Genomic DNA, 15,940 nt, shown 5'->3' with positions numbered 1-15,940 from the left:
CAACCAGCCCCCGCGGGCTCACCAGCCAAGGCAGAGATGGGGACGGGGGGTGGGGAGTGGAGGGGTCTGAGAAGAGACCCTTGTTTTTAAAGGCCCGGCGTGGACCCTTGGGAAGCAGCGCAGCTCCTGGCCTCCCGCATGCCACCTCCAGCGGGGTGTGTGAGGATGCACCCTCCGCGCCTGGCAGGCCCCCTGCACCCCAGCTGCAGTGTGGGCACCTTCGCGGGTATCCAGGCTTCCTGGGCCACCTCCCGAGCTCCCTAATGCACCCACCTATTAAATTACAGCGCCAAACTCATTGTCATTCTGACTTTGACTCGGTTAGTGATAACAGAGGAGGATAGCGCACCTTTAAATGACGAGCTTTGTGTTTAATTACCCAAACAAAATGACATAAATATGAATGAGCCCTAATGGCAGTACTTGGTTTTCCGGAAACCATTAACAAAACGATTCCTAAATGATTTGTAAAGAAAATGAGAGGAGACGAGAGCCAGGAGAAGGCTATTAGGTTTCTAACACACTCCTGAATTATTATGGAGTCAACTACCTGGGAAATGCTTGGCTAAATGATCTTGAAAGGAGGAGGTGAGAGGTGGTGTGTCGAGACTTTCGGGGTGATGGACGTCCTGACCGTTCGGGAAAACTTGCACAGTGAACCGGGGTTTAGGTTTCTGACCTGGCGGCAGGACCCCCTTCACCTCTGGCCGCCTCGGGCTCCGTGGCCGGAGGCGACCAGAGTCCTATGCTTAGGAATCGTATCTCAGCTCCTCAAAAAGCACAAGTTGCTTTCTTTCTTTTTTCAGCATTTATTTGTTTATTTGGCTGCCCTGGGTCTTAGCTGCAGCACTTGGGATCCTGACTTTGGCATTCGAACTCTGAGTTGTGGTGTATGGGATCTAGTTCCCCAACCAGGGATTGAACCCGGGCCCCCTGCATCGGGAGCATGGAGTCTTAACCGTCGGGAAGTCCCACATGTGTTTCACGCCCATTCAGCTCTTGACTAAACAGTCAGGGACAAAACAGCGGCACCAGCATCCCTGTGAGCACGGATGCCTCTGGGCAGTGCCCAGGTAGATTCTCCAGGAGTGCGTGTCACATCAGAAAGCTGGCCAGGGAGGGCGAGGACGGCTCCTGTCCTGAGGCCTGCTTCCACCGCCTCCTACAGAGACAGCTGTCACGGAGGAACTGGGCATGACTCTTTTATGCTGAGGACACTAATGCAGTGGCCCTCCCAGATGTAGAACAGTCAGGGTGTCCGGCCTGGGCGGGCCCCTGGCATCTGACCAGGCATCATCTGTTCGCAGGCCTATGTCTGGGACAACAACAAGGATCTGGTGGAGTGGCTGGAGAAACAGCTCACAGAGGAAGACGGCGTCCGCTCGGTGATTGAAGAGAACATCAAGTACATCAGCAGAGACTACGTCCTCAAGCAGATCCGCAGGTGAGACCCCAGGGAGGGGCCTCCTCAGCAGAGGCGGGCTCACTTCTGGGGAACGAGCGACTTCTGCACGAACGGTGAGATGACAATGCCGCGCGGTCTTTTTGGCCCCTTCTGTTTGAGACACTGATCAGATCAGAACAGAGTCCAGGAGCACCGTACTCGCTCAGCGGCTGGTCCCCAGGGGCACTTAGGGATGATGGCTGAGCTCACCATGTCCAACTATTAGCTCCAGATGCAGATCCTTAAACTGGGTGAACGGCTCTGGGAGGAAAGCTCTTTGCATCCTGGTTTCCTAGGAAACCACCTCCTCCCCTCCCCCAGCCAAGAGGGAGCTGTGTTCTAAAGGCTCCTGTCTCCTCCACGGGCTGGGTGGCAGAGACTGCAGGGGACATTTTTCTGAACTTTTCGACTACATTTCCCTTACAGAAAAACTGCAAAGCTAAACACAGTACAGAGAACAAATCTGAACCCAGACGTGCCTGCTATTTACATTTTGCCTCATTTGCTGTATCATTTTTAGTTTTTTTTTAAACTTTACATCATATTGGAGTACAGCCAATTAACAGCGTTGTGACAGTTTCAGGAGAACAGCAGAGGGACTCAGCCATACATACACGTGTCCACGGTCCCCCAGACCCCTTCCCTTCCATGCTGCACCTAACACGGAGCAGTTTCCTGTGCTCTGAGGAGGTTCCTGCTGGTTATCCATTTTAAATAAAGCACGTGTACATGTCCATCCCAAGCTCCCTAACTGTCCCTTCTTCGCATTCTTCATTTGCTGTGTCATTTGTGTGTGTTTTATATGTAAAAAGAATAAGCACTCTCATATGTGCATTTCTTCCTTTGTCAGAACCATTTAAAGGTAAGTTACATCTGTCATGGCCCGTCATGGCCCTTTACCCCCAGTGCTTCAGTGTGCCTTTGCTAATAGGGCTAGTCCCTGACATAACCATGTAAAGTGATTCTAAGTTGACCACCACGCCTTTGTATCTAAACCACCCTTTGTAGACCACTGCTCGTTTTGAGTTTGCCCCGTGACTCCTCATGGTTAGATTCAGGCTGTGCATTCGCAGCCCGGATGTCACGTCCGTGCGGGTGGGGCCCACGGGGCGCCGCGTCTGAGGGCGCGTGACATCACCTGCCGGCCCCCATGTTAGCTTCCATCTCCTGGTCGAGCTGTTGCTCGACTCCCCCATTGTCCAACTCCTGATCTTTCTCCTCAAACCTACTAACCAGTCTGTGGAGAGACACAGGCCATGCAGATTCCTGCTCATCAGAACTTCTGCTTTACATTTAGCACTGGGGGTGAGTCATGCCCAATCCAGTGTTTACAGCGAGGTTGCAAAATGGTAACATTCCAACTCCTGCACGCGCTCCAGTCATCTGTGACCACCCCGATTCTCCCGCCAGCAAAAGTCCTCTCCATGCCCCCATTTCTTATATATTCATTAGTGGTATAGACCAGTGAGTGTCTTCCATCTTCTCAATGATTTTAACTCGTTTTTTGATGCCCCACATGTCCCAGGGTTAGCCAGTGGGAGCGGCTTCATGCGGGGCCCACTATCATTGTGACATGCCCCAGTCTTGGTTTTGGTTTAAGTTACTTCCGCACTTTCTGACATAGTGGAGCTTTTGCAGTTCATCCGGTACTGACCGCGCTATGGGGGGGGGGGCCCTGTCTCGAGTAGGAAAACAGACGAGGTGAGGCAGGGGCTGCCGGATCCACGGTGAACCCCGGGAGCAGGTTCTCCGGCGGTTCTAAAGCTCCGCTGATCCAGGCACGGTTGTCTCTCTCGGTCTCACCAACCCCAATTTCCCCTTCCAGCTTGGTCCAGGCCAACCCAGAGGTTGCCATGGATTCCATCGTCCACATGACGCAGCACATCTCGCCCACCCAGCGAGCAGAAGTCGTTCGGATCCTCTCGACGATGGACTCGCCGTCAACGTAGGAAGAGCTTTCTGCCCATCACCGCCCTGCCTCTGGCGCCAAGGGCCAGAGCGCTGGTCACACCCGAAACCACCGCAATGAGCAGGCACAGGAGACCAGCGCTGCAGTCACGTGGCTTTTTGCTTCCCCGCGATGTGCTCCGGTTCCGCACGACACATCGGGCCGCGGGCCACACCACCCCGTTCAGTATTTATTACCCTGGCTGTGGCCGCAGGCCCGTCCCCACCCCGAACCTAAGAGGCAATGACGGTACAGCACGTACCACGAGGCCTTCCTGCGCCCGAGCAGGGCCGCCCTGGCCCCGTGAGCCTGCGGCCACTGGCAGCAGAGGAGGGCCGGGACAGGAGCGGGGAGGAGGATCCTCGCGCTGCTGTCTCTTCAATCCCGCACCCGGCCGGGCACACGCCGGGCACCCAGTCTCCTCGCACCGAGGCACTGCTTAGGAAGGCAAATCAGAGTGTGAGGTCTGCAGGTCCGCGGAACTCAAAGACGGGCCAAACTGTGATCGAGAAGTAGAGAAACCGAGTGACTGTTACTGGTTTCGGGGCCCCTGCCCAGGTCCCCTTCTCTGAGAAAGACCTCGGGGAGGTTGACCTGCCACGGCCCCAGGGGCGACCGCATGGCCAGCTGAGGTGCCCGGGGCCCCACTGGCGGTGCCACCGTCCAGGCTGGCAGAGGAGAAGCTGGGGAGCTGCCTCCTGTCCCTGACAGAAACCAGGCGGCAAGGGCGGGCTGGCTAGCCTCTGTAGGACGCGGAAGGCTGGCAGCATCCAGCTGGGCGTTGACAGTCACGGGGTGAGGCATGCCTGCGGGGCCGGCCTCTGTTCCCGGGTCCACCCTTCTAGCAGCGGGCGCTCCTGCTCACTCCGGGTTTCATCTCCTCCTCGAACGCACAGGCAGTGCGTGCAGCCATGGAAAGGTGCCCCGCTGACATCAGGGCCCTCGGCTCCAGGAACTGGCCTTCCCCCCCGTGGGGGGGCTTCCAGGGAACACAGGACCCACGGAACCTTGACTACGACCCCCTCATGGTGCTGCTGTCCTCCGGGCTCATGGGCCCCTCCCCGGCCAGCGGCAGGGGCCTGCTCACGGGCGATGGAGAGTTTCTTTTCAACCACCAGTATATTCAAGGAAAGAGCTTCCCAATCCCGGACCTGCTGGTGTTCCTAAAGCAAGAGTGGCAGGTGAGCAGGGCTGGGCGAGCATCCGGTTCCTACAGCGCAGCTATCGCATCTGTCGCTGATGACCAAGGAGGAACTCAGTAAGACGCCTGAGAAGCAGGGGTATGAATGCTTTCGTACCCGCTCCAGTTTTGAGCCTTAACCCTCCAGTTCACGCACAATTTGAGAGCCCCTCTCCCCGTCCCCGGGAACCGCCTGTGCAGAGAGGCCCCGTGGGGCCGGACGTGTGGCCGTCTGGCCCCGGAGCCTCAGCCCGGCGGCCCTGCTGCGGGGTTCAGCGCCATCCTGGGCAGGAGAAGGTGGGGATGACGTTTGGTCCAGGAAGAGTGTCCACTGTGGCTGGTGTCTGCTTACCCAGCAAGAATTGGATCCATCTTTGACCAGATTATTCCTCTATACTTTTCTACAATAAATAAAGTTCCACACGCCTATAGGTGGTGTGAGGTCCTGTGCTTGCCCTGGCGTTTGTTCAGGGGCTGGGTGGGTGACGCACGTTTACTCTCCACCACCAAACTGTGACATGTTAAATGAACGCTTCGTCTCGAGAATTCAGTGATGCTCACTCCTTCATCCCCAGAGCCCCCACTTTAGGTCTTTACCTGCACAGGGCTCTTGTCTAAGGCCAAGTCAGCACAGTCGTTTCATACACGAGGCCACCACTGCACACGCGTGGCTGCCAAGGCAGGAGCGTGACCCACCAAGGCCCGCCTGAGCTCACCGCGTTGTCTGTCCCCCCAGTCACAAAGCAGCCTTCGCCGGTCTCACTGAGGAGTCAGTGGATGCGCAGCCTGATGAGCACGGCGCTTCAGTCAAATGTATTCTTTTCCCTTTCCGTTGAAATAAACCTCCCCACTGGTAGACCAGTCACCACCGTGCGTCACGTCGGCCCAGCACCTTGCTCTGGTTCCAGGGAGCTTTGTCAGGCAAGCCCCGCCGCAGAGTGTGACCCAGGCTGAGCACAGGGATGCCGTTCCCAGGCTGGGCAGGTTTCGGGTCCACTTTCCCTTGACGGGCTGGGTGGTTTCACTGGTCTTGACATGAACATGAAGATCTGAACCTCTGAGTTGACACGATTTGTGTTGTTTTCTGGGTGAATTGACTAGCAAACCATTGTCACAGGGAGCAGTTTTAGCTTCTCCGAGTGATTTGGCGACTTTATGCCTTTTGAACATTAACTTGGGGCACAAAGAGGCAGGAGGGGCAGGGAGCTCGCACTCGTGTGCCTTCAGCCTCTGCCTCCAGTTTCTCTGAAGCAGGAATAACATCTGCAGAGAAAGGCATGGCCACAAGAGGCAGGAGAGGAGCAGTGGCCTTAGTTGACTATTAAACACTGCAGTGTCCACCGCTGTTGAGGATGTACAGCAAAGCAAAGGGGGGGCTATTTCAAAAATGAGCTTAAACAATTTAAAAGCTATCAGTCTGAACCACCCCAAGCTAGATGTTCTAGAAAGGAGGGAGAAGGGAGCTTCAGGGCCCGGGGGAGGCCGCGGCTCTCCTCGGCGGGGAGTGCTGGTCCCCACAGAGGCCTGGGCCCTCCTCCCGCCTCCTGGTCAGACTCTGTGTAGACCCGGTGCCGACCCTGTGCCCAGCCAGCCCCGGCCAGTGGTTCCCAGGCAGGTCATGAGAGGAATGGGAAGATCCTGCTGCCGCCTCCAGGAATCTGCCTGATCCTACAGCGTCTTCGTCTGCTGGGGAGCGACATTTCCTTCATCCATGTTTTTAATGAACAAAAATGTGAAACAGCCAGTGGTATTACTTTGGGATAATCAGAAGCAGACCAAAGAGCCAGTGTTCTGTGATCTAACGTGGGCCCACCCCTCTCCCCAGATGGAAAACAAGAACACAGCGACAAATGAGGGCCACCCCAGGGAGGACGCGCCCCACACGCCTGACGGGCAAGGCTCAGTGCCAGGCTGTGGTGAAAGGCCTGGAGAAGTGCTGAGCGGGAGGTGAACCTTCATGCCAGTGCTGGCTCCCGGGACTTCCGTGGTGGTCCAGCGGCTAAGACTCCGAGCTCCCAGTGCAGGGGACCCGGGTTTGATCCCCAGTCAAGGAACTAGATCCCACGTGTGGCAACTAAAGAGTTCACATGCCTGAACTAAAGATCCTGTGTGCTGTAACTAGAAGACCCCACGTGCCGCAGCTAAGACCTGGTGCAGCCAAATAAATAATAAATTTAAACAAAAATGCTGGCTCCTCAGCTTGGGCACAAGAAGGGTAAAACTCAGGCCTGTCCTGATCCACATGCTGAGGCTGAAAGTGCTAAGGACCACGAGTGTGCAGACGATGAAGGGCCAAAGCCTACGGGCAGAGAGATGGGAGTTCCAGCTGGGACACTGACACTAAGACAGGCGTCCCTAGTCAGGTTCCAGCATTTGCAGAGTTCCTCCAGAGACAGCAGGAGTGCTGGGAGGGGCACCGCAGTCGCCTGGGGGAGGACAGGGAAACCCGGAAAGCAAGCAGGCAACAGACCACGATGAACTTTGGGCCAGCAAACAGCATGCTCCTGGAGAGAGTGGGGCACCTTTGATGCTTTGGGGGCACAGGGAGATGGCATAAAGATGTAGAAATGAGTCTCACTGAATGACAAGAGCACAGCCTTGGGCACCAAGAAATCTGGCTCCAAGCTCAGCTCCACGTGTGGATGTCCCTGAGCCGGAGGAGTCACCCAGGATAGTAAGCCCAGGCCACCCCAGGAGGCACAGACATATTAATGGGCATCTGTCTACTATTTTCAATACTCTAGAAATTTTACATGTGTCTCGGTTGGGTGCCAAAAGCTCATGATGCTGTTTTTTTCCTGATAGCTAATATTTACCTACCCAGGAAGGGGTCCTGGCTACCTCATGCTGGCCAAAAGCTCCAATGGGAGGTTAATAATAATAAATATCGGGGACAGGAGATCTTCATAAAAGCAGTATTTCAGTAAGCAAAATCTCCCCAAACATGGGATTCCCTGTGGTTGGTAGAGGGGCAGAATGATCATGGAGCCTCAACTCTGAGAGGACTGAGATCCACCTAGTGGGCTCAGCCCATTAGCAACTTTTAAGGAGATGAGACAGACGGCAGCTCAGAGGAGGTTGAATGGTGGGCCTGATCCCAAACATGCTGGTTCTGTGATTGGCCTTTTGGGGTGGAGAGAGACAGAAACAAAGACATCTAGGCCCTGAATTAGAAGAAAAGCCGACAGCATTCTTGCCCATACGAACAAGTACTTACGTAGCCATGTGAGGATACAGCAAGATGAACGCAGACTAGAAGAGAGCCTTCACCCCTGAAGATACGGAAGGAACATTATGTCAGAAACAAAATAGGAAATATTATGTGATTCCACTGATATGAAGTATCCTAGAATTATCAAATTCAGAGAGAAAGAAGAAGAGGGGTCACTAGGGACTGTGGGAGGAGGAAACGGAGTCGTCATTTCATGGGTGTAGGGTTTCAGTTGGGATGATGAAAAAGTTTTGGACAGGGACAGTGGTAACGGTTGCAAAATGAAGTGAATGTACTTAATGCTACTGAACTGTTCTTTTAAAAACTTAAAATGGTAGCTTACGTTACGTATATTTTACCACAATTTAAAAATTCTAGAGTTGTAAAGCATAATAACAAGTGAAAAATTAACTAGTGGGACTAAGTAGTAGACTCAAGAAGACAGAAGAAAGAATCTGAACTTGAAGATAGAGCAGTAGAGAGTAACCAGTGTGAAGAACAGAAAGGAGAGAGAATGAAGAATGAACAAGCCTCAGGGATCCATACGGCAACATCAGGTACAACAAGTGATGTGTAACAGACGTGCCATGGGAGAGAAGAGAAACAGGGAGGGAGAATACGTGAAGAAATCACGGCCAGAACCTTCCTACAGGACGGAAACAACGGGCAGATCCAAGAAGCTCAGTACCTCCCAAGGAGGCTACACACAGAAAGATCTCTACCTGGACGCTTCACAGCCAACCTGCTGAAAGACAAACTCTGGAAAGAAGCTAGAGAAAAACAACTCGCCAGGTACAGAGGAACAACGAAACAAAAACGACAAGCAGCAGGAATGGAAACCAAGGCAGTGAGCCGACATATTCACAGTACTGTAAATTCTTCAACAGTCTGCCAGGAATCCTGGATCCATCAAAACAAAGATGAAATAAAGACATTCCCCTCTCCCCCACCACCACCAACGAAGGGGGAGAATGCATTGCTAGATACGTTGCTTTATAAGAATTAAAGCTGGGCTCCCCGAGTGGTTCAGTGGTAAGGAATCCACTGTCAGTGCAGGAGACACGGGTTTGATCCCTGGTCTGGGAAGACCCCACATCCCATGAAGCAACTAAGCCTGTGCGCCCCAGTGGTTGAGCCTGCGCTCTAGAGTCTGCAAACCAAAACTGTTGAGCCCTTGCACCACAACTACTGAAGCCCAAGGGTCGTGGAGCCGATGCTCCGCAACAAGAGAAGCCACCACAATGAGAAGCCCGAGCACCGCAGCCAAGAGCAGCCCCGGCTCGCCACAACTACAGGAAAGCCTGTGCAGCAAGACAGCCAGCACAGCCAAAACCAAATACAAGTACATTAAGAAAGCATTAAAGACAATCATCCAGGTAATTTCAGGTGGTAATTTGAATTCACACAAAGATAAGAAGAGAGGTACTCGAAAAGGCAAATACATGAGTAAATTGTGTGTTCTCTTTTAACTTTGTAAAATACTCTAACTCATGTCCATTGAGTCGGTGATGCCATCCAACCATCTCATCCTCTGTCGTCCCCTTATCCTCCCACCTTCAATCTTTCCCAGCATCAGGGTCTTTTCCAATGAGTCAGCTCTTCGCATCAGGTGGCCAAAGTATTGGAGTTTCAGCTTCAGCATCAGTCCTTCCAATGAACATTCAGGACTGATTTCCTTTAGAATGGACTGGTTGGATCTCCTTGCAGTCCAAGGGTCTCTCAAGAGTCTTCTCCAACACCACAGTTCAAAAGCATCAATTCTTTGGCACTCAGCTTTCTTTATAATCCCAACTCTCACATCCGTTCATGACTACTGGAAAAACCTTAGCCTTGACTAGACGAATCTTTGTTGGCATCAGTTCAGTTTAGTTGCTCAGTCGTGTCCCACTCTTTGTGACCCCATGAATCGCAGCACGCCAGGCCTCCCTGTCCATCACCAACTCCCAGAGTTCACTCAAACTCATGTCCATCGAGTCGGTGATGCCATCCAGCCATCTCATCCTCTGTCGTCCCCTTCTCCTCCTGCCCCCAATCCCTCCCAGCATCAGGGTCTTTTCCAATGAGTCAATTCTTCGCATGAGGTGGCCAAAGTATTGGAGTTTCAGCTTTAGCATCAGTCCTTCCAATGAATAGCCAAGTCTGATCTCCTTTAGAATGGACTGGTTGGATCTCCTTGCAGTCCAAGGGACTCTCAAGAGTCTTCTCCAAGGCATACAGTTACATAAAACAGTAATTATATTGCTCTATTCTGGGGGTCTACAGCATATGAAAATATAATAAATATGATGACAAAGGGAAGGGGAAGAAATACCAAGCTATATAAAAACCAAAGTTCTATATTTTACCAGAAGTTAGTATTTATCTCAGCTTACAATGTACTCCTTAGAACAACCATTAAGAAAGTAACTTAACAACACATAGTAAATGCAAATCATACATCTCTTAGTTAATATACAGAATATATAAAGAACTTCTACAATTCAACAGAAAAACCCAAATAACTTGATTTTTAAATGGGCATACAGCTTGAATAGATGTTTCCCTTAGGATTCTATATAAATGGCCAAAAAGCACATGAAAAGATGCTCAGCACCTCAGCATTACTAATCATTAGAGAAATGCAAGTCGATCACAATGAGATATCATCTCACACCACTGAGATAGCTTCTATGGAAAAAAACAAAATACTGTTGGTGAGGATGTGGAGAAATTAGAACCCTTTGCACTGTTGGTGAGATTGTAAAAAGGTGCAACCACTATAGAAAACAATATGGCAGTTCCTCAAAAAAATTAAAAATAGAATTACCATATGATCCAACAATCCAAATTCTAGGTATATACACAAAATAGTTGAAAGCAGAAGACATGATGCTTCATGAAATAAGCCAGTCACAAGAAAAGACAAATACTGTAGGATTTCATTTATATGAGATATCTAAAGTAGCCAAGATTCATGAAAAAGAATGCACAGTGGTGGCACCCCACTCCAGCGCTCTTGCCTGGAAAATCCCGTGGACGGAGGAGCCTGGTGGGCTGCAGTCCATGGGGTCACGAAGAGTCGGACACGACTGGGCGACTTCCCTTTCACTTCTCACTTTCATGCATTGGAGAAGGAAATGGGAGCCCACTCCAGTGTTCTTGCCTGGAGAATCCCAGGGACGGGGGAGCCTGGTGGGCTGCCGTCTCTGGGGTCGCACAGAGTCGGACACGACTGAAGTGACTTAGCAGCAGCAAAGGGAGAGGAAAACGGGGTGTTATTGCTTGATGGGTATAGAATCTCAGCTTTTGCAAGCTGAGTAATTTCTGGAGCTCTGTTACACCACAGTGGGAATATACTTGGCATTACTAAACCATACACTTTAAAATGGTTAAGGACTACCCTGACAGTCGGCGTTTCCACTGCAGGGAGCAGAGGTTTGATCCCTGGTCTAATTAAGCTCCCGCATGCCACACAGTGTGGCCAAAAAAATTAATTTAAAAAATGTTTAAATAAGATAGTAAATTTTAAGTATTTTACCACAATTTAAAATATATATATATATATAGCAAAAGCAACAATAATGAAATTAAAATAGCATAGTATTTAACACAAAAGAAGACATAAGGGAGGAGAAAATGAACAAAAAATAACTACACGAAATTTGAAAGTCCCAGTCAAAAGACAGGGACTGTCCGACTTGCAGCCACTCCATCGTGTTTATGATACAGGGTTTTCTCTACTTTTAACCTTATTTGTCTTTGAATCTAAAGTATGTTTCTTGTGGACCTGGAAGAGCTGAGTTATTTTGCATCCAGTCTGACAGCCCCTGTCTTTTGATTGGCCTGTTTAGTCTTTTCAAACTTAATGTAGTTATCGGTAACTTTTGTGTCCATTTTTTCCTCAAATGCATACACAGCTAAAACAGAGTCCCAAAATACATAAAGCAAAAATTAACAGAAGTAAATGAAAAAATAGACAATTCAACAATAACAGATTCCTATATCAATAACTTCCATCCTAAGAAACTGGAAAAAAGAGAACAAACTGAACTCAAAGTAAGCAGAATGAACAAAAAATAAAGGTCAGAGTGATAACTAATGAGACAGAAAAGAAAGAGAAACATTAATAAAATCAAAAGTTAGTGCTTTGAAAAGATTTTTTAAATTGACAAGAAGAGAGAAGACAAAATTTCCAGATTCAGAAATGAAACAGGAGATATTGCTAGTGACCCTATGGAAATTAAGATGATAATAAAGGAATTGTATAAGCCACTCTATGTCAACAAATTAGACAACTTAAATGAACAAAGTCCTAGAAAGACACAATTTACCAAAACTGACTTAGGAATAAACAAAGTCTGAATAGACCTATAAGAGGTTAAAAAAAAAAAACACTAAATTAGTAATTAAAAATCTCACAAAGAAAAGCTCAGTCTTAGAAGGTCTTACTGGTGAATTTGCTATATTTAGAGAAGAAATATGAATCTTTCACAAATATTTTTCAAAAAAGAAAAACACTTTCCAATTCATTCTAGAGGCCAGTATTACCCTGAAATCAAAGCCAACAAAGGCATCACAAGAAAAGGAAACTACAGACAAATACGTCTCACGAATGTAAGACACAAAAATTCTAAGCAAATACTAGCTGGTTGAATCCAGCAACGTATTTCAAAAAAATTATACAACACAGCCAGGTGAGATCTGTCCCAGGAGGGCAAACACACAAATGAATTAACTAATACACCATATTAAAAGCACAAAGGGCAAAAACCACATGACCATCTCAACAGATGCAGAAAAAGCATTTCATAAAATCCAACACCCATTCCAGAAAAAAAAAAAAAAAAAAAACTCAACTAATGTCAAACTTAATGGTGAAAGGCTAAATGTTTTTATTCCTAAGATCAGAAATAAGGCAAAAATGTCAACTCTTGCCACTTCTACTCAGCATAGTTTTAGAGGTTCGGGCCAGTGGAACAGGCTAAATAAATGAAAATTTAAGTCATGTATTGGAAAGAAAGATTAAAACTGCCTTTTTTCACAGATGGAATGATCCTCTGAGGAATCTATTTTTAAAAACTAGAACTAAAACAAATTCAACAAAGTCACAGGGACAAGATCACTAAACCACCACCAGAAAAAACAATGGCATTTCTATATACTAGCAAGGAACAATTCAAAAATGAAACATTTCATTGACAATATCATCGAAAACAATAAAATACTTAGGAATAAATCTGACAAAAGAACCGCAAGGTTCATATGTTGAAAATTATAAAACCCTGCTGAGAAACGCTGAATAGAAGTGAGATATTCCATGTTCATGAATGGAAGTCAACATTGCTACGATGGCGTTGCTCCCTAAATTGATCTATAGACTCAATGTAATCCCTATCAAAATCCCAGCAAGCATTGTTAGAGAAACTAACAAATTTGTCCAAAAATGTGTATGGAAATACAACAAACCCAGAATAGCCAAAATGATTTTAATAAAAATGTGAACATAAACTACCCAATTATAAAAAACTTTCACTGGTATAAAAACAGGCAAGTAGAATGGGACAAAATTAAGAGTCTGGAAATAAATCCTCACATCATGGTCAATTGATTTTGTACAAATGAGTTAAGGCAATTTGACGAGGGGAAAAATAATCTTTTCAACAAATGATTCTGGGATAATTAGATATGCACATGCAAAAAGTTTAGTTTTAGACCCTCACATCATATGCAAAAATTAACTCAGAATGGATTATAGGCCTAAATGTAAGAGTGAAAACTGTAAAACTTCTGGAGTATAACAGAAAAATCTTTGGTGCCTTGGGTTGGGTGGGTTAAGATTTCTTAGATCTGACACCAAAAACAATCCATAAAAGAAAAAAAACTGATAAATTAGAACATCAAAATTTTTAAATGTTTGTGATTCAAAAGACAGCATTCAGTTCAGTTCAGTTGCTCAGTCGTGTCTGACTCTCTGCGACCCCATGAATCGCAGCACGCCAGGCCTCCCTGTCCATCACCAACTCCCGGAGTTTACTCAAACTCATGTCCATCAAGTCGGTGATGCCATCCAGCCATCTCATCCTCTGTCGTCCCCTTCTCCTCCTGCCCCCAGTCCCTCCCAGCATCAGGGTCTTTTCCAGTAAGTCAATTCTTCACATGAGGTGGCCAAAGTAGTGGAGTTTTAGCTTTAGCATCGGTCCTTCCAATGAATAGCCAAGTCTGATCTCCTTTAGAATGGACTGGTTGGATCTCCTTGCAGTCCAAGGGACTCTCAAGAGTCTTCTCTAACACCACAGTTCAAAACTATCAATTCTTCGGTGCTCAACTTTCTTCACAGTCCAACTCTCACATCCATATGTGACCACAGGACAGCATTAAGAACATGCAAAGACTAGCTACAAACTGGGGAAAATATTTGCAAGTCATTTTCCGATAGGGTATCTGTATGCAGAATATATAAAGAATTCTTATGATGCAATAAGACAAGCAACTCAATTAAAATGAGCAAAAAATCTGAATAGACACTTCACCAAAGAAGGTAAATATATGAATAAAAAGTAGAAACGTCACTTTGCTGACAAAGGTCTGTATAGTCAAAGCTATGGTTTTTACCAGTAATCATGTACACGTGTGAGAGCTGGACCTTAAAGAAGGCTGAGCATCGAAGAATTGATGCTTTCAAACTGTGGTGCTGGAGAAGACTCTTGAGAGTCCCTTGGACTGCAAGGAGATCCAACCAGTCCATTCTGAAGGAGATCAGTCCTGAATATTCATTGGAAGACTGATGCTGAAGTTCCAATACTTTGGCCACTTGATGCAAAGAGCTGAGTGATTGGAAAGGCTTTGATGCTGGGAAAGACTGAAGGCAGGAGGAGTAGGGGGCGGCCTAGGATGAGATGGTTAAACAGCGTCACCGACTCAATGGATGTGAATCTGAGCAAACGCTGGGCGATGGTAGAGGACAGGGAAGCCGGGTGGGCTGCCGTCCACAGGATGACAGAGAGTCAGACACGACTTGGCAACTGAACCCAGCCGACAAACACATGAATAGCAGTTCACTAGTCACTAGGGAAATAGAAATTAAAGCCACAGTGAAAGCCCACGCTCACTAGAACGGCTATAATCATAATGCAAACGGTAACAAGTGTAGCCGTGGAGCGACTGGAACTCACACGGCCGCTGGGAGTGTACAGTGGCGCAGTCACCGTGGAAAACAGTTTGGCAGTTTCTCAAAACGTTAAATGTAACCTTACCACATGACCCAGCAACTCCACACCTAGGTATCCAGCCAAGAGAAATGAAAACAGGTTACACAAAGATTTGTGATTATTTACGTCAGTCTCACACGTAACGGCCCAAGTCTGGAAACAACCCAAATGGTCATCAGTAGGCAAAGAGGTCAGCAAAATGTGGTGCCCATCTGTGATAAAAAGACTCAAACTACCCACATATGCTCTGACGTGGATGCACCTTAAGCTCAGTGAAAGAAGCCAGACACAAAGACTGCATAGTGTGTGATCTTATTTATACGAAACATTCAGAAAAGACAAATCTATAGCTACAAAAAGCAGTCCGGTCATTGCCTCAGGCAGGGACGGGCTTGAGGATCAACTGCAAACCAGCACAGAGTTAGCTGTTAGGGTGATGAAATGTTCTAAAATGGATAGAGTGTGTTGACGGGCAGCACAATTTGCCAAACCTACTAAAAATCCCCCAGTTGCACCTTTACGATGAGTGGATTTTATGGCATGTAAATTACACCTCAATATCAAAGCTGCAAAAAAACTGTAACCAGCAAGGGGCTGGGGTGCACTAACCTTACCAACAATACCCAACAGTCTGCCCTTCTGCCTCTGCTGTTTTTACTAACTCCTCCTCCCGACGCTGCTGGCTTGCTCTGCGACAGCCTCCCAGACTTCACAGGGAAACGTTTACAGTCAGCATTGCCTGTGCACTGACCATCTTCCTGTTAGTTTTCCCACAGGACTCAGATCCTCCACGTGCAGAGCTGTGCCCACAGCTCTTCCCTCCCAGGCCCTGGAGCAAGGCTCGTTGAGAGAGAAACAAGACCACCTGCGTGTGAAGTGCCTTCTGATGGCCCTGGTGATCTCTCACGTAGGAACAAAGTGTAAACTTCAATTCGGCAGCTTAAGTACAGAAACTGACCCTGGTGCCTAA

The 15,940-nt window shown here is 48.1% G+C and overlaps 1 protein-coding gene across 7 annotated transcripts in view; it reads left to right on the top strand.

Annotated features, from left to right (window-relative positions):
- The window catches only part of ACACA (acetyl-CoA carboxylase alpha), a 286,531-nt gene extending 281,530 nt beyond the window's left edge, over nt 1-5,001 (top strand). For all 7 annotated transcript variants that reach the window (XM_070772628.1, XM_070772626.1, XM_070772625.1 and 4 more), the window contains 2 exons: nt 1,308-1,444; nt 3,270-5,001. In XM_070772628.1, coding sequence (XP_070628729.1) covers nt 1,308-1,444; nt 3,270-3,393 — 261 coding nt within the window. In that variant the 3' untranslated portion in view covers nt 3,394-5,001. The remainder of the gene's footprint in view (nt 1-1,307; nt 1,445-3,269) is intronic.
- The last annotated feature ends 10,939 nt before the right edge of the window (nt 5,002-15,940 follow it).

This window comes from Bos indicus, chromosome 19 (assembly GCF_029378745.1).
Source record: "Bos indicus isolate NIAB-ARS_2022 breed Sahiwal x Tharparkar chromosome 19, NIAB-ARS_B.indTharparkar_mat_pri_1.0, whole genome shotgun sequence".
Taxonomy (NCBI): Eukaryota; Metazoa; Chordata; class Mammalia; order Artiodactyla; family Bovidae; genus Bos; species Bos indicus.
Note: the sequence above shows the minus strand (reverse complement) of the source record. Positions and strands in the feature narration are given on the sequence as shown.